The following is a 24265-nucleotide window of genomic DNA, read 5'->3' as shown; positions in this document are numbered from 1 at the left end:
AACAACTACTCATTTCCCATAAGCCACTGAAAAGCTATCTTGTGATAGATAACACTTCCAACCATCGAATGTGGTATCAGTATATATTTGAATAAACAACATACTGAAAGAAATTCTCTAGAGCTGAAAACCACTCCTTAACACCTTGCAGATATCAATGCCAGGGTATTAAAGACATCTTGTTCTTATGTTTGTGGGGAAGGGCCAGCATGTTCCCAAGCTGTGACTGTGCGCCTCCAGCAACAGCCAACATCATCCATTTGCGTGCAACTGAGTTATTTCATGCACCACAACCTGTGTGAGTAAAGTCCTGGAAAACCAAACAGGCTCTCCAGGCTCCTGTCAGCCCAATGACAAATACAACTCTGAGTAATTTCATTTGCAGGCCAGTTGTGTAGTGTGGCTACATACAGGGGACACTCGTTTGTTGCCCAGTTGGTTGAATTCTTTCCAGATCTAACATATACAGCGTGACTATGATTAATTCACAGCTCACTAGTGGCTCACTTCATGCATAGAAAGGCATATGTACAAAGGACCAGCAAACAGAGTTGCACCTACTCTGAGAATAAAAAGCTTTGATGCAGAAAACTTTTCCAGAGTCAATTTGCCACTGACTTTGGCTCAGATTTAACCCAATCCAACTTCCAGAATGGCTTTAGTAAAATGGGGTATGTGGTACACTGCACACCTATGCACTAGACAGAAATTTATCTTTGTGGTAAATGGGAGTAGCAAGTTCCTTTTTCACATTGTCACTAATCAGTAGTGGCTACTGCCCCAGGATGGTGGCAGCAGCAGTTGGTTTTATTCTAGACCAGCATCCCATCAGCTTTGTTACTTCTGTACTTGCTCTTTTATATACTTTTCAACCCTACAGAAAGACATTTGCTGGACTTTCACTGTTGGCATCAGTCAAATGCCTGTCATACATTTTTTTTGGGATAAACATCAGCATTTGCAGTTGAGGCTGGTATCATATATCTCAGCAGACAGGTTGGACTCATTAGCATCCAGGAAGGCCACATCACCAGAGAAAATACAGCAGATCTGAACCAGACATACACATATAAAAGAAATACTGCTCACGTGACTTCAAGGAAACTAACAAGAGTAGGGGTCTTTAAAGGCCAGGAGGCCAGCAGCAGACCCTCAAGCAAACAGAGCAAAAAATAACCCACTGTATAAGGCTTGCCTGGAAAGGTTCTGGTAGCAAGGACTACAAGAGTGGCTTCTGTGAGAAGATGCTGAAGCTTGCCCCGTCCAACAGAGCCAATGCCAGCCAGCTCCAGAACTGACCTGCCACTGGCCAAGGTGGAGCCAGTCGGTGATGGTAGTAATGACTCTGTGATAACATATTTAAGAAACAAAAAACCCCAAAAACCCAAGTGATTGCACAGAAGTAAATGTGTCCAGAGACAGGAGTGAGAAAATGTGAGGGAAACAACTCTGCAGACACCAAGGTCAGTGCAAAAGGAGGGGGAGCAGGTGGTCCAGGTGCTATAGCAGAGATTCCCTTGCAGCCCACGGTGATGGCCATGGTGAGACAGCTGTGCCCCTGCAGCACATGGATGTCACTAGGGGAGCAGTGATCTACCTGCAGCCTAGTGGAGAACCCCACACCAGAGAAGGTGGCTGTGCTCAAAGGAGGCTATGATCTCATGGGAAATCTGTGCTGGAGCTGGCTCCTGTCAGGACCTGTGGCCTAATGGAGAGAGGAGCCCCTGCTGGAACAGGTTCACTGCAGGACCTGTGACCCCATGGGATGCCCACACTGGAACGGCCTGTTCCGGAAGGACCTGAATATAATTCCTGGCTGTTTAGCTTTCATGAAGTTACGCTGGAGGGGGACTGACATACAGGGCTCTACGAAGCACACAAAGACAGCCACAGGGACTCTCTGTGTTGCATTCCATGATTTTAGTAAGTTAGAGAAGTGGAATGTGGCCACCCACAGAGATTGATACTTGGAGAAAACATTAGACTGGTTAAAAGGTTCAAATTTGGGGATTTCAATAATCAATGAGAATCCCCATATTAGAAAGCTCGGAATAGTCCTCCACACTGGAAGTGAAAAGCAGTATTATTAGTGGAAAAGACTTCAAAGATGATATGCATTGCATGATCTGTGTGCCAATACCAGAGAAAACTTTTCTGGCTTCATATATCATGTAGAAACTGAAAAAAATTCCTTCTCTTATCTGCAATCAAACAGAGAACAAAAACCCCTTGCAGGGGGTGGTTGGAAAGAAGGAAAATTGATTTTCCTGTCATTAGCAATACTGCAAAATCTCATTGTAAAAAAGCTGAAGATGCATCTTTATCCAATTGCTACCATAGGACAACATTAGTTCAGCTTGGTCACTAAGTGCAGTGAATACCTTTCCCAGCAGCATAACAAACAAAAATTGCTGCAGAACCATTTTCCCGTTCCTTTTGCTGAGAAGCTATACAGCAGTATCTGTGACCTTTTCTGTTATAGATAGAATCTTTGTGCTATGAAAGTATGGCTAAAGTCCAGTAATATATGTGTTACTGATTAAATGTACAGCAATTCTTTAATTTTAAAAGCATTCATTTTAAACCTCTCCCTCAAAAGGGCTATTTGAAATGCTTACAGCTTTTCTTGCTTTTGGAGGAATCCTCCCATGACCAGGGACCAAATACTGGCAGTTCACCACTCACAATTTATTCTCATTGGTTTCCAGTCACATAGCTTCATTTCAGTTTTTTCTTCTGAAAAGTAATAAGGTTTCTTCAGAGGAACATCAATTTTATCCTGCATATAAAGCAAGCCAAACATGTTCAGGTGAGCCAGGGCATGGATAGAGCCAGAGCACAATATCTATAACTAATTCACTCACCTGAATGCTCCCAGGTTGACAGAGTACTTTGAAACAATCTGCAATCATGGCTTCATGGTATTTCATTTTGATTCGTTATCTCAAAATGGAAATCATTAAAAACCCTCTAAAATCAAACATTCTCAGCATCCTTAGACATTTAATTTCCTTCGTAGTCTGAAAGTAGTCACTAAGATAGTAAAGCTTAAAATAGGTGTCCACAAATAAAAAGTACATGCAGCACTTTAATTATGAGGGTTTTTAAGATGGCAGTGTTGGAATCCATAAAATTTAGGTGCTATTGGTCTCCTCTGTTTTCCTGTGCATATAAATGGTATGTTTAACTGATGTGGTGACCTGTTCACAAAAGAAAGCTGCCTTTTAAAAACATTCTGGCATTATTTGTCTCCAGCAAACCAACTAACACCAGTTTGGCAGTTTAATCTAACAACTTTGGAACTATTGCACTGACCTCAAAATGCACCTCTACCCACTGAAAGTGCCATTCACATTGTGTTCCATAAAAAAGTAGCAGCCCAGACAAGCTGGGTAATTACCTAACATGGTAACAGCAAGAATTTAAAAACAGATAATTTAATAAATATACATAAGAGTAGAGGAACTTAAAGTTAATATTTTTAATAAATATGGGGGTTTTAAACAGTGTTCACAATTTCTCTAAAGAGCACATCCTGCTCACTGTGCTAAGTCTGACCATAAAGCAGAGAACGGACAGAAACTATTGTCCTGTTTTCTTTCCACCCTTCTTAACTGGGGATGGCATGGGTTCCAAAGAAGATTTCACTCAGATCACTGTTTCGCTGTTGTGGTGGATTCACCCTGGCTGGATGCCAGGTATCCACCAAAGCCAGTCTTAGCTGGGCAGCAGAGAGAAAATGCAATGAATGGCTCATGGATCAAGATAAGGACAGGGAGAGATCACTCACCATTTACCTTCACAAGCAAAACAGACTTGATTTGGGAAAATCAGTTTATTTTAGTAACAATCAAATCAAAGTGGGGTAATGAAGAATAAAAACTAAATCTTAAAACACCTTCCTCCCACCCCTCCCTTCTTCCTGAGCACAACTTCACTCCCAATTTTCTCTACCTCCTCCCCTCCAGCAGTGCAAGGGAATGGGGAAAGGGGGCTGTGGTCAGTTCATCACATATGTCACTGGTCCTCCTCCTTCCTAAGGGACAGGAGTCCTTACCTTGCTCAAGTGTGGGGTGTCTCCCATGGGAGGCCATCCCCCACGAACTTCTTCAATGTGAGTCCTTCCCACAGGCTACTATTCTTTACAAACTACCCCAGCATGGGTCACTCTTCCATGGGATGCAGCCCTTCAGGAACAGGGTGCTCCAGTGTGGGTCCCCCATGGGGTCACAAGTCCTGTCAGTGAACCTGATCCAGTGTGGGCTTCTGTCTTCATGGATGCACAGGTCCTGCCAGAAGCTTTTCAGCACGAGCTTTCCATGGGGTCACAGCTTCCTTTGAGCAGCCACCTGCTTCCTTCAAGCATCCTCTGCTACCCTGTGGTCTCCATGGGCTGCCTCACCATGGTCTTCACCACAGGCTGCAGGATCTCTGCTCTGGTGCCTGGAGCACTGCTCCCCCTTCTTCTTTCCTGACCTTGGTGCCTTCAGAGTTGTTTCACACATTCTCAGTCCTGTCTTGAGCTGCAGTTGTGCAGTTTTTTTCTCCCCTTTTTAAATTGTTATTCCAGAGGTGCTACTGCCATTGGCCTTGGCCAGCAGCTCTATTGGACATAACGGAAGCTTCTATCAGCTTCTCACAGAAGCCACTCATATGGGCTCTCACCCAAAGCCTTGCCATGCAAACCCTAAGACCTGTGCACTACTCACAGGACGACCAAAACAAAGCTGTCTATAACTGCTACTTTAGTTCAAGCCACTTCATATTTGAATTAGCTATAGTCCTGGGACTGCCACTTCTGCTTCTCCATCTTTACACCTGACATTGATCTTGCTAGCCTGGGTATTAATCTTGGACAAATGGGTAGTTTAGGTGAGACAAAAGCAATAAAACCAGAATGATCTCTTTAAATGCCAACAATGAGATTTTAGCAGTCTTCTTAGTGTTCATCCCTCAAAGATTTTCACACAAATGCAGTTATTGCTCCAAGCATCGCTAGGGATTTTTTCTTCCTTTTACTTCGATTGGTGGTTGCAATCACCATTTTGTAGTACACATAAACTAGGAGGAACTGTATTCCAACTTTTAAATCTCTAAATATCTCAGTCTGGTAATTTTCCTGCAAAAACTGATGGACTAAAGAAACTGATGGAGTCTGCAAGATTGAAAAGTGTTGTTCACAGCAATCTGTACTTTTCTCAACCAGGGCTCCATGGCTCTAAAGGACATTTTACCCAAATATGGATTACTGGACTGTATTATTCTTGTTTAGGCATTTATTCTAACTCCAAACGGCTCTTGATAATGGGACAGAAAACAACAGTTAAGAACAATGGAGTTATTGGAAGTCTACTGATCCCAGTACTACAGATCAAACTTTGTTTTCAATCACGGATGTAATAAGCCCACGAGAGGCGCTGGCAGGGAGGGGCTCGGGCAACAGCGGGGCCGCACCTCCGTGCCCAGGGTCGCAGGACAGCTGGACAGCTGGCGGGGACCCGCAGCAGGGTCCCCGGAGGCCGCCCAGAGCCACCGCCCCCGCGGTCCCGGCGCTCCGCCCCGGCCGGCCGAGGCGGGGCCCGGCGGCTCCGCGGCAGCACGAGCGCGGCCGCCCGCGCTCCGCTCCGCTCCGGGCCCGGCTCGGCGGCAACGCGGCGGGACGCGGGGGGGTCCCGGCCGGAGCTGCTGCGGTGCTCCCGCCGGCGAGATGGGGCTGGAGCCGCTGTTCCAGGCGTGGAGCTACTTCAGGCGGAGGAAGTTCCGGGAGTGCGCGGATGTCTGCTCGCAGCTGCTGGAGAGGCCGCCCGGCGAGCAGGTAGCGGGGGCCGGGCCGTCGCGGGAGGCGGCGGTGAGGGGCGGCAGCACCACGGAACCCGTCTGTGCCTGCTGCAGCCGCCGGAGGGGCCGGGTGCGCCCCCGGTCAGCGAGGCAGGGAGCGCTGGGCCGCACCGAGCTCCCGGAGGAGCTGAAGGCCGGGCAGCGCCGCCTCTCCGCGCTCCCCCCTTCTCTCCCGAGCCTGGAGGCGGCGAGCCGGCCCTGCGGCTCCTCCCCAGACACGCCCCGGGGGAGCCCCTCCGGGAGAGAGGAGCGGCGCCGCGGGTGTGTGGTACTGCCGGAGTGCTACCGTGAAGACTGCCGTAGGGGACAGGATCCTCACAGCGAGAACTTTAACTCACTCAAGAATTTGCGGAGTTAAAGGAAGAAAATCTAAGATTAAAAATCGGGTCTGCTAGGGATGTTCCTGTTGATTTTTAGTGATGTTCAGATACCGTAGCCCCTGTATTGACTAAATCACATAAGGGTAAGACACGTGCATTTTAGCTCAGCTTACGTACGAGCCCTACCTTGGCACAGAAGGCGTTTGCATAGGTCTCTCTTTGCTCTTTTTCCATCTGCAGAGTCTCTGGAAACGTAGGACATATTTTTCAATACCTACATATTTTCTCTCCCTTCTGTAAGAACAAAGGATTTGAAAAAGTGTTTTTTGGATTAATGTTTATGTGCATGTAAACATGTTTTATGCCATATTTTAAAAACAGTAATTGAACAGACTTCATTTTAAACGCTTTACAGTAAATGTGTCTTTCAAAGCATCCTATAGACAGATGTTTTAAGAATCTTGAACAGAGTTCTTTTCATCACAAAAGACAAGTCTTTAAGGAAAGCTGCATGGCCACACAATAGCGTAAATATAAAGCACCATAATTATTTAAACTGGTTTAGGATAGATATTTAAAAGGTTCTTTTTTTATGTTTTATGCTGTAAGGCACCAACAAGGAGCCATCAGCAGAAACGTTTTTAATGGAGAAAGTATTCCAAAAACATTATTTGTGAACCCTAAATGGGACTCAGTATTAGTTCCATGGTAGTGCTGTACTGTTCATATGTATTTACATTATTGGGTCTTTACATATGTAATCTTTGCATATGGAAGGAAACAACATTTGATTTGTGAAAGAAACTCTTGAAATAGCACAGATAACAGCAAATATGCTTCTGTTGCTCTTAATTTATAAAGTTTGTAATGAGTAAAACATTTTTCGATCTATGATCTCAGCATGGGAATGTAAAGACAACTGCATTTCTTTTGTGCTTAAGCTCAGGTATAAAATGGTAATGTTACACCTGTCAATTCCAAACTTCTGCTGGGCTGTTTCCGGTAGCACTAGTAAGGAATAAGTGTATAAGGCTGAGAAAAAATTCTTACAAGGAAATTAACAAAACAGCAATGAGAAGATGTAGTTGGATAAGGCCTTGAGCAATGTGATCTGGTGGGAGGTGCCGCTGTCAATGGCAAGGGTGGGGTGGAACTAGATGTTCTTTAAGGTCCATTTCAAATTCTTCCCATTCTGTAATTCTCTGATGTAGATCCTAATTGGTTTTACTTCTTCCAAATATAGATCATACATGGTGAAACATTTAAGTGCATAAATTAAATTGTTTTCTTAGACAAGGTACACATTTTCCTTAGAGAACAAGGACCTTATATACCAGCAATATGACCACCTAATTTATATATACCACCTGATTTAATCTTTGAAATGTTCACACCAGCCTATAAGATTCATCTTTTATAAGAATGAAGGAGGAAAAACATTTAAGATAATTTCCTTTGACAAATGGTGGAGGGTGGGGTTGTGAACATTGTCTATACCAGATCAAATCATAAGCTCTTAGAAGTCTTACGTGAAGTCTCTGAATTTTAAGATCAGGCTTCATCACTGTTTTGAAAAAACTTTCAGGCCACAATTGCGTGCAAATGACTGGACTTTATAACTTCAGTATGTTCGTTTCAGAACTGTGTTCCTATTCACAGTTTTGTGTGAAAAAAGTGCTCTTCAGCAGCAGTGCATTTCAAACCTACCAGAAAGTTCAGGTGGAAGAGAGGCAAATATGATTGAAATATGATTAGTTTGGTTCTTGCCTCATGTAATCTTCTTGAGGAATCCTTATTAAGAGCTCATTTTAAGCAGGAATGAATGACTTCTAAAAGTATATGAAAGTATGAGATTGGGAAAAGTCAGGCTTTCTCTATAACATTAAAAAATGCCTGGCCGGATGTTTCAGTCTTTGTCTGAAAAGATTTCATACAGCAGTGTTCAAGTAAAGTTTGCAGACACCAAGTGTATTTTACTCTATAGAAGTACTTCATGTAAGGAGTAACAATTTAGAGATTTTTTAAAAGAAATAAAATAAGTAGCATTATTTATACCACCTGTTCGTTGTGGTACAGCAGGTTGGAGAAACCAGAATATTGGTTAAATAACTTTAAAGAGTGCAACTTGAACCAAACTCAAACCAGTTCAACATACAAAATGTTACACCTAAAATCTCTTCAACAAAACATTTTTTGATTATCTGATTAGAATATAACTTTAACATTCATGGCAGACTTAACATGGAATGTCCTTTCTCTTTGTCAGTTAACTGTGTTCATGATATTTAGATTTTACCCTTTTTATTGTAATGAACTTAAAATTCTAATATTTTCTGGTTATCTGCCCAAGTAAGCTTGTGTTTATTTTATTATTCTGCTTCTCATTTGTAAAGCCTTGCAGGCGTTTTCCTTACCCACTCACTTTCAGCTCATTACTTTCTAACACTTCATACTTTCAGGTGCCAGTCTGTCCTCTTTACCCTGCTAAACTTCAGGCATGGAGTAAAGGAAGTAGTAACATGCCTCAAGAATATGTTTTATGTGTCCTCAAAACCTTACAAACTATTTTGAACTTACTTAATACAACAGAATGGAAAACTGAATCATGTTTATGGATTGTAGCATATATACTTTGCATTTAATAAAATAATTATTTTTCTAAAACCTTTGAAAGATACTAAGATCCAAGGCTGAACACTGAGGTAATTAGAACTCAAATAAGTGACATACATTTTTTAATTCTCCTGGCTCGCCTAGTCTCATCCTATTTTACATTATCCTGAATTTAATTCCAATAGCAGTGTATCAGTTAATCTGCCGTAGTTGTGAATATTAGGAAAGTGATTTATGATTATTTTATTTCCACAGTTGAGAATCCAGGACCATTCTCAGGCAGATTGACTGATTTCCTGCTATCTCTGTTACTTTTGAAATGGCATGTTAATGAAATCAGTAGTTCCTAAATATTTTGATTGAACTTTAATTCTGTCGTCTTCAGCCACCTACCAGAAAATGGTGCTGTTTTCCATCTGTGTGAATTACATTAGTAGTATTTTAATATAAGATGGCAAATTATCTAAAATCAGTATGTATCATTTTTGGTACCTAACCCAGTAAGTGTGGTTTATAATGCTTAAAAATACATAGCAATTCTAGCAGATTTAATGGTCAAACTCTTAATGGTAGCACTTCTGCAAATCAAACCCAGGATGTGTCCTGTTGCGCACCAGGAAAGCAGACAGACAAATGACAACACTTACAGACAGTTTGGATTAAGTGAGCTGCTGTGCAGCACAAGGGAATACTCAACGGCTGTAATCACTGTGCCATCTGTTCTTATCCTCTTGTCCCATATTCTGCTAAGCATGTGCTTCCCAACCTCTGCAACCAGGGAAAGAGGGATCTTGTAGGAACAGTAGCGTCTGTCTCTGTTCAGGGACTCACTTCCTTGAGCAGCATTCATTAGGATATAATTGAAGCCACAGGAGCTGGTGTCCTTTAAAGACATTCCCAGGGTGAGTTAAAGAGTGACTCTTACAGGTCAGAACTTTTTCATGCTCAGGTAACTGGCCTTCTCCCTTCTAAGACGTGTAATGTAACACCAGATAAGTAAAGGAAGAGACTAACAATGCATGATTGGAGAGTGTTTTCATGCCTGAAAGAGTTGGCCTTTCCTGTCTGAAAGCCTCCACTTTTTTCCCAGCTCATCTGCTAAATGATAGCACCAGTCCTGCTCCATTGTATCTTTCCCAGAGCTATGGGATGCTGAAGCCCACTTTTTACAATGGCCTTAGAAGTAGGCGCATTTTTGCCACCACACTTAAAAATGTAGTAAGAAATTTTCTTGACTGGTACGTCTTGATCACTGTTGTGATTTACTACTCCCTGTACATACAGCTTAGTAGTCAGGATATGTTTCTATCACAAGTATAGTGATAAGACGTTCTCCTTTAAGAACATGGCAAAAAATGATATAAAAGTCTTAAACAGAAGTTTACTGATGATCCAGTCAATAGTCACATGTAGATACATTTAGAGGCTGTATAATTGATGCAGAACTCTCTTTGAACCCTTTCACCAGATGCAGTAAGCCCTAAGAGGTTTTTAAGGTACTGTTTTGACCTTTTAGCTAGCTGGGCATGAATCAGAAATTTTCTTACATAGCAGTATCAAATACTATGCCATTATACATCTTGAATTCTTAAGGAGCACAACAACAGAATTGAAATGTTTTAAAATCAACAAAGTTTTCCTGAAGAATTCTTAGTAAATGACATTGTGATAGAAGAATAATTAGTTGCTACTGAGTTACATCTTGTGGAAGATTGAAATTTTTTTTTCTATAAAATATCCTGTGCATGTCTTCATTTAAGAATTAGGAATATAAATGGTATTGGTGGAATTCACTTCTATGCTGACATTCTTATCTTAGGATAAATGAAAATTGTATTTTGTGTGACTAGCATTTGGGCATACAAACACGTAAAATACTGATGTTCAGTTTAATTATTTCCTATTGTAAGCAAACAGGCCTTGTCTTCTGTGTTTATAGTAATAGCATGACCTAGAGGAAATACAATCCAGGACTGTCTCTCTTGATCATCCTGATTAGTCACCTAATCTGATTAGTCTTTGTGTTCCATATGTCAGATTCAAGGCAATAAACAGAACCCATGTATGAGGCCTGCTCTAGTTTAACAACTGAAAAAGAATTGCCTAATGTAATTAATAGACATATAGTGGATATTCTTCCTTTAACTTGATTAGTAGTCTTGTGTGAGGATTTGCCTTTGTTCATTCATCCTTTCTTCTCCCATGTTGAACTTTCAGCTACTATTATTTGCATACTTGTTTTTGTAAGGTCATAATAAAATTATCACTGTTATGTTTATGGGCATTGGACTTGATTTGAAAAAGCATCTTCAACTGAAATCAGTTATTGGTGCAAGAGGCTGTAAGTTTGTGCATGAAAATAGTGATACTTGCAGTGAAGACATTGTACCTGAGTAAAGGTTTGGGGTTTTTTATTGTGTTTCTGCTCTTAATCATTTGAAGAGCATTTTCAGAATATAATAATTTTCATATTCTGCATGTATTATATTATACTCACCTGAAATTAATTGTAGAGTGAAGCCTTATTATAATATAAGGTATGTAATGTATTCCCTCTTCCAGGCTATGAGTGTCAAAAAACTTAATTATTCTTAGTATTTTTGGTATTCAAATAAACTGACTTTACATTTTAATATTAAAGTGCCCTCAGTGGATTTAGGGGTCTGGATTAAATAGTTCCTTCATTGTTTTTACAATCTTTTGAATTTCAAGGGAGCTTTATATGTGTAAATGAAGAATAATTTTGAGCTTTTGTTTTGAGAGACAATCTTACAGGGCAATGCTATTTGTTAATCCTCTCAAAGATCTCTTTATTTGAAATCTAGTTCCAGTGGATTACTTGAATGAGTAGCAACTGCTGGATCCACCCATGTTAAAGTATATTATATTTTAATGTAATTTTTTTTTATTCCATACTTTTGTTTAATGTGAGGGTCCTATTACCTTCTTGACGGTTATTTAAAATCTGAAGTTACCTCTTGTCAAAAACTGAAACAATGTATTAGCATGTATGAACAATGCATACTCTCACCTACAATTATGAGAGAGCAATGGTTTTAGTTAGTATTATTGATCAACTCTACTTTTTTGCCAAAATCATGAGGGATGTAATTTCTGAATTTTGTGGTAATATAAGTGCTCCTGCATAAGCAAACTTGTTTGGTTTTTTAAAAATTATATTTTTAACTAATGGACAGTGCCTAAAGTAAGGTACACATCCATAACATCAAGGGATTTTTGTATTAGTGCTGACAAAATATTCCTAACTTGTCCTCATTAGTTACTGTAGCACATATGGTATGAAGATCATCTACTGCTCTTGAAACCATCTTCATATGTGCTGTAGCACGCAGACACAATGGGGTGAATAAAAAGCAAGCTGAAATATCTCAATGTCCTTTATTACTTGTTACATAAAAGAATTTGTAGTTTATTTAATCATACAACTAAAATGCAAAGCCAGTTTCAGTGCCTTAGTCAGGCCCTGGTACGTCACAGTCAACTGAGTTTAATCCCTGAATTAATGTTTAATTCCATGGAATACTCAATGTGTAAGATGTGTTATGCATTCTAACACCAGTGAACAACTTTTTGGCTCCAAATACAATCCTTTAAAGGCCACAAATTCCAGTACACTACAGAAGGAAGGTGTCCTTCACCAGTATTCCAGATCCCTGCTGTCATAGAATTTACTGAGTACAAATGTTCAAATTGAAAGAAGTAGACCATGTCTCATACCACAGAGGGGTTAGCTTGACATTGCCATTCTCACGGTGGAACAGAAGCCAGCTCTGTGTCTTGGCTGCAAAACAAGCCAGCAGCAGGGCAGTGCTTGAGCTGGGAGAAGACACTGGTGGGGTCTAATAGCAGTCTTCTAATACGTACAAGGAGGTTATCGAGAAAATGGAGACAAGGACTGCTTGCAATGATGTAGGGAAGTGAAGGAGGCTTTGGCTTGATACAGGGAAAAACATTTCTCGATAAGGATGGTCAGCAGTGGAACAGGTTGCCCAGTCGCCTTGTGCAGCCTCCATTCTTGCCAGTTTTCAAGATCCAATTGGACAAGGCTTTGAGCAACCTTGACTGGCCTCATAGCTGACCTTGCTTTGAGCAGGACTTTGGACTAGAGACCTTCATAAGTCTCTATAGTCTGAATTACTTGAAGATTGTGTATTCAGTCTGATGTAGTTGGTTTAACTGGGATAGATTTACACAATGCCAGATATGCAAGAAATTTTTCCCTGCCTCCAGGAGCAGAAATGATCTGACACTACAAAAGACTAATAGTGATTTAGAGAAAGTAACATCTATCTCCCACCTTTGTCATCTAAGCTAAAGTAATACGTTAGGAAAAACTCATCCCCAGTCCCTGGAAGTGAACAGCAAAAGCACTGAAGGGTAGTTTAAATATTATGTAAACACAATAATTACACATTAATTTGTGATAAACCTATATTTTTTCCTGTCAGTATTTACTCAATTTTACCACAAGTTTTCAAGTAGATGCAAATTCCAGCTTTTTCATTTATAGTAAACTTAATCTGGTAGCTTTTCTTTTGTTTTTTGGGTAGTGCAATCGGCTGTTAATTTGACATTTATTCTACTTGCAGTATTACTGTCCAAATACAATGAATACATCATTTTCATCATAAAAATGCCATGAAAAAGTGCTGAAATTTTCTTTTGTCTTCTTGAGTGGTATCATTGTGATCTCCAGCAGTAGCTAAAAAAAGTGTGCCAAGATGGATTTTATTAAGTAGGCATTCTAAAGCCCATGGTGCGATAATCTAGTTAATTTTTAGGAGATTTGCATGCATCTTCCAAGTTCATTTTATTTTAATGTACCATTTTTCAGCTTCATAATGCTTGAATGTTAATCTAAGATTTGGCTAGCATGATCCAGCAGAAGCAAGAAAGCAAAGGTATCGGAAAGATGCACTTAATGCAAATTTACTTTCATTGTGCAAAACATTGATTAGCTTCATAATGTGTGTAAGTTGAGATAATGTAATAAAATGGAAATTTGGATATATGTGTTGGAGAAGAAATGTTTGTGCAAAATGAGGTGGTCACAGAGTATAAATGCATTTGTGGTGTTGTTTTTATTATTTGGCATTTACATTCCTCAATTTCTGTTTTCTCTTTTTTCAGGAGCTTGATTCTGAATACACTGTGTTTCAGGTAAGTTCTTTCCATAAATACAATTATTAGATGGAATCATTGGGAAGAATTTCTGATATGCTGAATAATACTTGTTTTGTTGTTAAGTCCTCAGTAGCATAAATTTGGGTTTTGTTATTGGTAAGGCATTACATTTGATAAGGGGAAGATTTTTGCTATTTTGAACAGGCAGCTTTGATAGAATTTTATTTCTCTCATGTACTTCCTGTATCTTTATTCAGCATTTCAGTGCTTTCTAAAAGCTAAATTGAATCTACCTTGAACTGAATGACCTTCATCTGTAGATGAGATTAGGAAGAAAACAAGGTGTATTCACAGACAGAGCAATGTTTGTGTTCTTATGGCTTGCTTTCATGTTTTATTTAATGCACATAATGGTGGGCTGTTACCCATGCTCTTCCTGCTCTTGCAGCTCAGGCTCCCTGCCTAGCTTGTGTAGAGTCTGGTAGCCTTGTAGGTGCATGATGATGATTTGCATAAGTGATGGAAGACTGAGAGTAATTAATTAGTTTTCACTCTGCCCACATTAGCTCTAGATTATTGCAGTGGCGAGAATAGTATTGCACAGGTGATGGCATCTTTTGGCTCCAGCCCACAGTCAGAAGAGATTAAATGCAATGTGAAATGCTATCTTTAAATACAGGTCCATAACATATTTTACAGGTCTTTAATTGTACTCCATGAATTCATGCAAGTTGTTTACATATAGAATGGTTTCAGTGAAATACTACTGGATATCTTCTTGAGTGTAATTAGTACCCTGCACAATGTAGCATTCTGGGTTTTTCATTGTGTATGGAATAAAATGTATTATAATAGAAAGGATTATTGGCGAATAAAAGCTCCTAGAAAAGTGTGTTACCATATTCAGAGAAAACATTTAAATTTAGATACCAAGTTTATATTTTTAATTTGGTTTTTGGACTTTTCAGGAACAAGAAGAAAATACTTGATTCAGTTACAAACTTCTCATGAACTGAGTGAAAAGCACTTTTTCACTTTTCTTTCTGGAGTTTAGACTTACATACTGTATACTGTATACTTATATACTGTATCACATTTCTGTACCTCTTTAATTGCTATTAGGTGTTGTAAATTTTGTTCTGATTATGAGTTAAACAAGCTAAATTTGTTATGTTGTGAACATGTGGGTTGTCTGAAATGAGCTGTCCCTTTCCTTTTCCTCCTGTATAAGTGCTGTTTCATAAAAATGCAGTTTATCTTCATAAGCTCCAGACATGGTCCTTATCACAAAACAAAATTATCAGTCCCACAAAGAGAAAGCAGATAATCTCTAATCTACAGACAGATGTGTAATTAAGGAATACTGTGTGATACTTGATTTTTTTGTTGGCTGTGAAGCCTTGGACTAGGAACTTTAGACTGGAAGAGATGCCTAAGGAATCTATTTTTTATGGCAGATATTTGCCCAGTAATGCCAAAGAGACATGTTGGTTTTAACAACACATTTTCACATATTAGTGGAAAAATCACAATAATACATTTACGCCTATGTAAAGAACTGACCTCAGTTTTAGAAATTAGTGTAGAGGAGTTACTACTTCCAATTTCCAGGAAAAGACCGTTACTATGGGCGGATTTTCTTACTTCTAGTAAGAAACTGGCCTGTACTTGGCTGTAGAAGAGCTCTAATTGGAGCATATTCCCAGTAAAGACATAGTTATGTTGCCTGCAGATATACAAGTCTTTGAAAAGAGCAGAGTACCATCAAGGTATTAAAAATTCAACAAACTAAATACTTCTATAGAATAATGAAAAACTGTTAAAGGTGTTGAACATCTAACAGAAATCTCAGCATTAGTTAAAGGCTGTCATCCTACTATATAAGAAGAAACTAAAATAAAATAGAGCAGATCTGGATTATGACTGTCTGGCCTAGATTCAGATCATCCTGCTGAATTCTCTTCTCTTCATTCTTGAAGAAAGGTTTCTAATTGTGGTTGAATCAGCTGGCTGAAGCCCTCCTTTACTTCTGCTTGGAAAAAAGCACTTTTTAAAAGAATAGTTAAGTATTTCAGCATTTTTAGATACACTTTCTTTTTGATTGACACTTACAAATTTGCATAGAAGTATGAGGGAAATCTAGAGGAAAAGACAGGACGAATGAGAAGTGTCTCATTAAATGATTACTTAAATAAGCCTGAGTTTCAGATCTTCTCATACCTCTTTACTTAAGGAACAAACGTTGCCATGAGTTTGACCTTTATTTCTATTAAGGTAGCGTCAGTCTGTTTCTATTTTGAAAGGTCTCCTTAGCCAATATTAAATATGCTTTTTCACCAGATTGGTGTACTCTATGTTAGAAAGGAAACAAATCTAATTATTTTGGCAGTGATTTTCACTCTGGAAAATATATGATGATCTGTTCAATATCCGATGGAAGATATAGGATTGGTCTTGTGACTACCTTTATCATGCCAGCTCTATGAGTACATTACAAGCATATCAAATTATCAACAGGGTTGGATCTGCACTTTTTTTGTTAGTATTTCTATATGGCTGCCACAGATTTTTCTTGTTTTCTTTTTTCTTCCCACTGATTTGGTGTCTTCACAGTCTGCACAAAGCTTGTCACATAGAGTTATGCTTCCCTTTCCACACTGCTCAGATTATCCTCCAAAGCATACAGTGTAGTAATTTGTCAGTTCAGGTCACTAAAATATATTCCAATACTCTCCAAATCTGAAATGCCTAGCGTATACATTTGCACAGTTTTTTACAGCTGATGCTTTGAACAAAGGACTTAGTTCCCTTTTATACCTTCATCAGACAGATGGATATATTCAGCTGTTTTAAGTCAATACCTTATCAAGCCTAATAAAACTGTGAATGAATAATAATTTTAAAAAGGTAAAATTACTGATTAGATTATTTACTTAGTGTCTTGAAGATATTTTACTTTTTACTTTATCCTTATTCAGGCTGCCTGGAACCTGAAAACACGAGCTTTGACAGAAATGGTGTATGTGGATGAAATTGATATGGATCAAGAAGGAATTGCAGAGATGATCTTGGATGAAAATGCCATTGCTCAAGTTGCACGTAAGATTGGCTTTCACTTGCATACATTGACTCAACAAGAGCTCTTTTGGTTGTCTCTTATGTCATCTACCATAAAATACTGCAAACTGAGGTGACCTGATATGGCATTTAGTATTGGTAAAAATAGTGGTTTAGATTGTTTTATGGTTGTGTAGCAATGTTGAAATCCACTATGTGTTCATGATGTAGTACTTAGGCCTGTCAGACGGTGTTACAGTGCAGATACCGCAACACGTGTATCAATCAACGAGACCCATGGAAAAGAAATATATATGGATCGATTCTTGGTAGATGTTTCAGAGGTGTTTATTTCTCCAGCCGCATGGCCGGAGCTCTGCCAAGGAACTGAGGCAATCACGGGACCCGAGGGTCCTTGCCCGTGCAGGGGAACACAAAACAACCCATGGGGAACGAGGTTGACCAGGGGCAGGGAAACCCTGTGTCTCCCCCCCCAGGGCCCCTCTCTCAGGACCCCATGGCAGGGGGAGGGACCCCAACATTTCACCCGTTTATTTTTAACAAAAAGAGATTTAAACTTAACATCGAAAACAACTGGATAAACGTAACAAGAACAGTTTCAAAACAAAATAAGCCACCCTCCTGAGTCTTTAAATGTCCAAACAGATTCTCTGGAACATCTTAAGGCTGACAGAAGGGAGACAGGTCTCTCTGGCCATGTTTTGTGGGGAAACTGAGGCAGGAGAGGGTTTCTTCCATTTTTACCTGTTGGAACTCTAAACAACAATAGTTAATTTCTTCCCTCCCCCTCTTCATCCCCCACTCGGCATTGGAAAGGGATTTTTGGGGAAACAATTGGCAAAGGCATGGTTTTGTAAGGGAAACCATGGGTGAAAAAATTGGATTGGGAATACACTGGGGGTAATAGGATATAGGATAAAAGGGAAAGGTGGGATTAGGAAAGGGAGACTGTAGGGAGGGCTTATAATGGAGATATTGTCTAACATGACTACGATTTTTAGCATATATACTGCCTTTCACAGAAACACCATCAGACCCAGTGACCTCTGCTGCTTGTAACCCTTTTCTGCCTTGCACAGTTTTGAACTCCACCCAAGCTTGGGATGCATTTTTCAGGGTTATTCTTTTTAATAGCAGTTCTATAAATGAATATGTCTTCTTGGTTGTCACATCTTGTTATAAAACCATAATTTTGTTTAACATTATACCATTTTACTATTCCTAAAACCTTAGCTACAGTGATTTTTTCCTTTTTCCAAGTAGCTGCTGTTTTCTGTCTCGCTGCGTTCCTGGTTTCACTTTCATTTTCACTCATTCCCGCGTTGGAGCTGTCGGGACTGCTCATGCCTGCGCGCTCTTCCTGGGGTCGCATTCAGGGCCACGCGGGCCAGGCCGGGCCACGCCTCTCAGCTCCCTGCATGCCGTCTCCTCTGCTCTCAGCTGAGCTGCCACTGCCTGGGGCTGTGTCCACATCTTGGCCGGGCCCCGAGCGACAACCCCCCCGCGCCCTGCTCCAGCGCGCATTTCAGCTGGGCGTGGCTCTGCGCCGCTGGCCGCCGCCTGCACACCACCCCTCTCGGTCGGGCGTTCACGGGTCTCGCTCCAGCACACGCTGCGCGGGGCTGGGCAGGCACCACCGGGTTGCCCCGCTCCCGCCGTGCCTCACTCTGCTGCAGACACTGCAGCTCACGCCGCTCCACCCGCGCGCGGGAACTACCTCGCTGCTGCTCGCAGAGCGCTCGGTGCACGTGGCCTGGGTCGTGACTCTGAGGCATGCTTCCCTTCGGCAAGACACAGCTGACATTGCTCAACAGTCTCAGTAATTAAATAATATTCATGGAAATATTCTTCCATTGGCATATATTTTGACTCAGAAATTAACTGTGTCCAAACGGTCTTCCAAAAGTCTTTGGTACGAATTAAATCCCAAGAAACATAGAAAAAGTTCTTAAGCAACCATGAAAGGAAGTGTTTCAGTTCCTTTTGAGCTTGAATTAAGCTAAAATTTACAAATCGTTGTTCAAGAATCTTTTCAAGTTTAAGATCAATGTCCATATGTGGCTTTGAGAGCCAAGAGTCTTTCCACAGTTCCTCCATAGTATAGAGATGGAATAGCAAAACAAAAACAAGGAGAGGAATCCAAAGTTTACTCACAAATCAGTCGTTGTAGGGATCGGGGATCGTTCTGCTCGCATTACCCACCATTTGTTACAGTGGGGAAACTGCAACACGCGTATCAAACAACAAGGCCCGTGGAAAAGAAATATATATGGACCGATTCTTGATAGATGTTTCAGAGATGTTTATTTCTCCAGCCGCGTGGCCGGGGTTCTGCCAAGGAACTGAGGCAATCACGGGACCCGAGGGTCCTTGCCCGCGCAGGGAACACAAAATAACCCATGGGGAACGAGGCTGACCAGGGGCAGGGAAACCCCCTGTCTCCCCCCCAGGGCCCCTCTCTCAGGACCCCACGGCAGGGGGAGGGCCCCAACAAGATGGGAATTCAGACCACGTTCAATCATGTTTTGTCAGCTTTTTCTCTACGTTTGAGGAAATGTAGTGAGCATACAAGTGCTCATTCACTTTTTCCATCAGTACATGGATTTCTTTTACTCCTTTCTGGCTTCTTTAGGCACTGTGGGAAACCAGAGGAAAAAAATCTGCTCTCACTGTGCTGTGAATTTTATCCATACGCCTGTAGTGTAGGCAACAGTCAGAAATCACCTTTTGGCATCATGTCCTGCAAACATTATCTGATTTTCTTTCTTTTGCTTTTCTCTACTTCATTCTTCTCTTCCTTCACTGAGCAGTTCTGCAGCTCTGTCATTGTTTCTTCTATGCATTGTTTCTTCTCTTCAGCTTCATCAATTCCCTTCCAAGTGGAAAATAATTAGTTGTCTTCCACTACCTTTTTGGCATTAATTGTATTTTTCTCAGTTTCTTTAGTACAGTCCACATGGCAATTTTTATGTAACTTATTAAGTGCTTTCTTGTCTGGATAGATGTAGGCAATTGCATATCTATCTGATTACATTTTTAAAAACTCCCATTACATGCTTGGTCACAGTCAAGCAGTACTGTAGATGTGTTTATACATTGTGATCAACACTGATAATTTCAATCATTGATAAAATCAAGATAATTACGTATATCTATCTTAAAACAGCATAGTAATATAATTTAGAGTTTTATTTGATTTTATGCCCCCTGTGATAGAGATTATCTTCCAAGAAAAATAATTTGATTAATACTATTTACGCTCTTATTATTATATTACGCTTATATAATATTATATGCACTACTATACGATTTTTCAGAAAGTGTAAGAACTTTCCAAAGATAGAGAACCCCCTGCAGTCTTTTGTAAATTACTGAATTTGCTAGCTTTTATCAGTGTCCCATATCTTTAGTGGGAATTATCAACTATAACTCTACTTGTTGCTTCTTTGTGAACATTTTATGCCTGATACGAAGTTTTTATTTTCAAACGTGTATTTCCAAAGTAAATAGTTAAATCTGTCATTAAGTCATCCAGTGATCTTTTCTTTGATAAGCTAAACAATCTTCTCATTCTGAGCTATATCTTTGAGTTGAATCTTGAAACTCTTTTCTTAAATGTTTCCAGTTATCCACTTGTCTTTTGTAGTAACCAAACCAAACAATGGTCCGGTGACACACTGAAAACATGTTTTCTTCTACAGCTTCATTTTACTTTTTTTATACATCTGTGGTGTTCTAATGTTACACTTTTGCAGTGTTACAGTTTTGCATGAAAGATAAGCACAGAAATTGCTAAACAGAGTGCAAGGAGGACAGAGCCAGTGGTGCTCAGTGACAGGACCAGAGGCAGTGGGCACAAACTGAAACTCAGGAGGTTTCTTCGGAACATCAGGAAACACTTAGTTTTAACTGTGAGGGTGACTGAGAACTGGCACAGGCTGCCCAGGGAGAGTGTGGAGTCTACCTCCTTAGAGTTATCCAGAAACCATCTAAATAGGGTCCTAGGCAACTGGCTTCAGGTGTCCCTGCTTGAGCATGGTTTGACCACATGACCTCCAGAGGTCCCATTAGACCTCCACCAGTTCGTGGTTCTGTGATTACTCGACTTGTACATACGACTTAATAAAAATGTGTGCTTACTGACTGTGGGCTTTTTCTTTTGCTGTTAAAGTGTGTTAGCCATAGCTGGTCTTGACTTGGGTCTTTCACTGTGGCAGATATTTCAGGATATCCTCCTCCACTAAAATCATAGTTCACAAACGTGAAACTGTGTAGCCACACCTCTCATATTACAATTGGTATTATCTATATTTTGCCTACTAAGCAGTTCAAATCCTTCTGCATCAGTTACATGTCCATTTCAGTTTTACATCTGCCCTTTCTTAGTTTCCAGATTAAACTGTCTTAATAATGACTTTGCTCTTACTCATGCATTATTAAATAATTACTAAATTGTATTGGATCCATGGGAAACAACTACTTTTCTGTGGTTCCTCTTTACACATATGTAATGAAATCTTTCTTCCACCAGTTTTTATTTTTTTATAATTTTGCTGTGTTAATTTTCCATCAGTCTTGTTTATTAACAAAAATTTCCTAGAACTTTGTTTTACAGAAAAATCCATTGTTACTTTTGGACTCTTAACACCATTAATATTACCAGCTAATGTTGTAATCTTGTTTAAAAGTGTTACCTTGACAGCATATTTTTCAGAAACTTGTACTAATTGGCATTATGGATAATCACAGCTATTTCATTAACTGGGGAGTTAAAGGAGTTGTCTGCAATCATGACTACTGAAATTTCACTCTTAAATTCTGACACTTCTAGTGGCCACATGCACTACTGTGGCCTCTTACATCTATTCATAGCTAGTTGGCTTGGGATTCTCAAAGTAAGGACTGAGTGGTCTGGGGTGAGGTCAAAGGAACTATATCCTATAAGCATTCTCCCTATACACCAAAAACTCAAAACAATTGTAGTTATTAAAAAACATGTCTGAAAAAAGGAATTTTAATGTCTTGCCTCTTTTTTAGTACAGCAGTAGTTAAAAAAGGGGTTCAGAATGTGGAAGAGTAATATGTTTGTCTGCTAGTCTGAAAAGCTGAAAACCACTTTCCTCATTTCTCTGGAGAGTGCCCTAGTTATCATGTTAGAAACTGTGTTGGGTGAACTGTCCACCCTTTCTGTTGTGGAGTAAAAATGTCCAGATTCACAGGACTGTAAAAGGCAAGTAAGCAATAGAGATCCTAAGTGTGTCCAGCCAAAAGGGAGAGAATCCTGTGGTTTTTTATTTATTTTAGCACCAGTTGCATATTTAGTTGGTTTTACCAAGGAGATCATGGTTAATACTGTTTTTTTTTAATTATTATTTAACGTTGAATACAGCTGTAGTCAGGTGGATATTTAGGGTTTATCTTGGGGAAAAAAGAAGGAAGGAAACTTTCTACCTATCAGTTTACCTTCAGTTCTTGGAAATGTTTGCAATAAAAGCCGTTCATAAGTATACAGAAAATACATAGAAGAGTAACAGTGAGTTGTCAAGAATTATCTGCATCAACTTAAATCTCATTTCTACATAATAACAAGCAGTGAAGAGACTGGAAGGTATGGATGTCATATGTTGCTTTTAACCCAGTGTTTAAAACCATCTCATAGACATTCACTTAGCAGGTTAGAAAAACTGCCCAATCAAATGTCAGTGAATGAAAATCTATGTGCAGGAACTAGTAATTCTTAATGATCCACTGTCAGAACAGAAATATGTGAAAAGGGGAACCCTTCATCAGTTCACCTGAGCTCAAGCCAGTTCAGTATTTTCATTGATGACCTTTGGATATGGATGAGTTCACACTTTACAGAGGTCTAAATTGTGGGTGGGGGGTCTTACCAGGGTCTAATGACACGAGATACCATTCTCCATCTGCTCTACAGGTGAAGGTTTAGGTTTACTTAAGTCTGGGTGCCAGGTAGAGAATATACCATTCCAAGTTAGCCTGGTCTCATTGTTCCAGAAACCTTCTTACTTTAGCGCTTTCTGGTGTTTCTGAGATGTTCTTGACAATTGTTTGGGTCAATCCCAGTAGGCAGCTAAGCTCCACACAGGCGGTTGTTTGTTATCCCCAGGTGGGATGGAGAAGAGAATGGAGAGGGTGAAAGAAAGAAAACCATGTTCATTGGCAGGTTTCTTGCAATAGTCTATCAATTTATCAGTAGTAGAATGCAATATTTGGGGTTTTTCGTCTTTGTTTAGTTCTTCGTCCCTCAGTTTGAATAAAGACATTTCTGGCTTATTGTTTATCATAAAACACAATTATGTTTGAAGTCCTCTGGACGAGAGAGTAATATCTCAATGTGAAATGAGAAATGCTCTTATTTTGTAGGACCAGGAACATCTTTGAAACTTCCTGGAACTAGCCAAGGTGGAGGCCCCAGCCCAGCTGTTAGGTATGTGATAGTTTATTTTTTAAAATGTGACAAGTAAAAAATGAGCATATCATAAATTTAACTTCTGAACATGAAATGCTTCAGGTATAACTGTTTAAAATCTCTATCAAGAAATACCACTTAAGGATAATGTACTTAACATCTTCAGGCCAGTAACTCAATCAGGAAGACCTATTACAGGATTTGTGAGACCCAGCACGCAGAGTGGACGGCCAAGCACCATGGAACAGGCGATAAGAACACCTCGAACAGCTCTCACAGCTCGTCCAATCACTAGTGCTTCTGGGGGATATGTCAGGCTGGGCACGGTGAGTCGCTTGCCTCTGTTCTCAGAATGGAAGATTTCTTGGTCACAGTATCTGGCACAGTGACACTGTAGTTTACTTAAAAGCTGCATCTAAACTCAAGTTTGAAGGAGACAAATAATTTTAATTTTTTAAATTCTTTTCAAAATAGAGTTTGAAAATACTTCTTCTTGTGTGTTTCCTAGTCTGTTTATATAAAAAAATGCACATAAATTCACAATTTCACCAGGATTCCTGTAAATTCCAAATTCACAGGCTCTTTGAGGCATTTTTATTCACAGAAAGCTGTGCAAAGACTATGGTATGATTTCACCATAAGTGTCTATAGCTACAAAACAATTGCAAAGCACTCAGTGTCTGTCACTTCAAAAGATGAGAATAATCTATACTAGTTTTATCCCATTCTGTTGGCAAAATTAATAAAATGCAACCAGCAAGAATATGTAATACATATTAACATCACATTAATGGCAAAATGTGGCATCTTGTCACTATTACGGGTAGGAACTAATCTTCCT

General features: G+C 39.9%; 1 protein-coding gene across 3 annotated transcripts in view; it reads left to right on the top strand.

The window, feature by feature from the left end:
* The first annotated feature begins 5610 nt into the window (after positions 1–5610).
* TTC8 (tetratricopeptide repeat domain 8) overlaps positions 5611–24265 on the top strand; it is a 45626-nt gene continuing 26971 nt past the window's right edge. Inside the window, exons 1-5 of one of the 3 annotated variants that reach the window (XM_039552639.1) lie at positions 5611–5815; positions 13923–13952; positions 16895–17015; positions 23379–23442; positions 23591–23750. In XM_039552639.1, the coding sequence (XP_039408573.1) occupies positions 5708–5815; positions 13923–13952; positions 16895–17015; positions 23379–23442; positions 23591–23750 (483 nt within the window). In that variant the 5' untranslated portion in view covers positions 5611–5707. Of the gene's footprint in view, positions 5816–6118; positions 6302–13922; positions 13953–16894; positions 17016–23378; positions 23443–23590; positions 23751–24265 lie in introns of those variants that run through there. The other 2 variants (XM_039552638.1, XM_010393964.3) reach the window with 2 other exon arrangements.

The sequence above is a fragment of the Corvus cornix genome, chromosome 5 (genome assembly GCF_000738735.6).
Source record: "Corvus cornix cornix isolate S_Up_H32 chromosome 5, ASM73873v5, whole genome shotgun sequence".
Taxonomy (NCBI): domain Eukaryota; kingdom Metazoa; phylum Chordata; class Aves; order Passeriformes; family Corvidae; genus Corvus; species Corvus cornix.
This window is presented reverse-complemented; position numbering and strand designations above follow the sequence as displayed.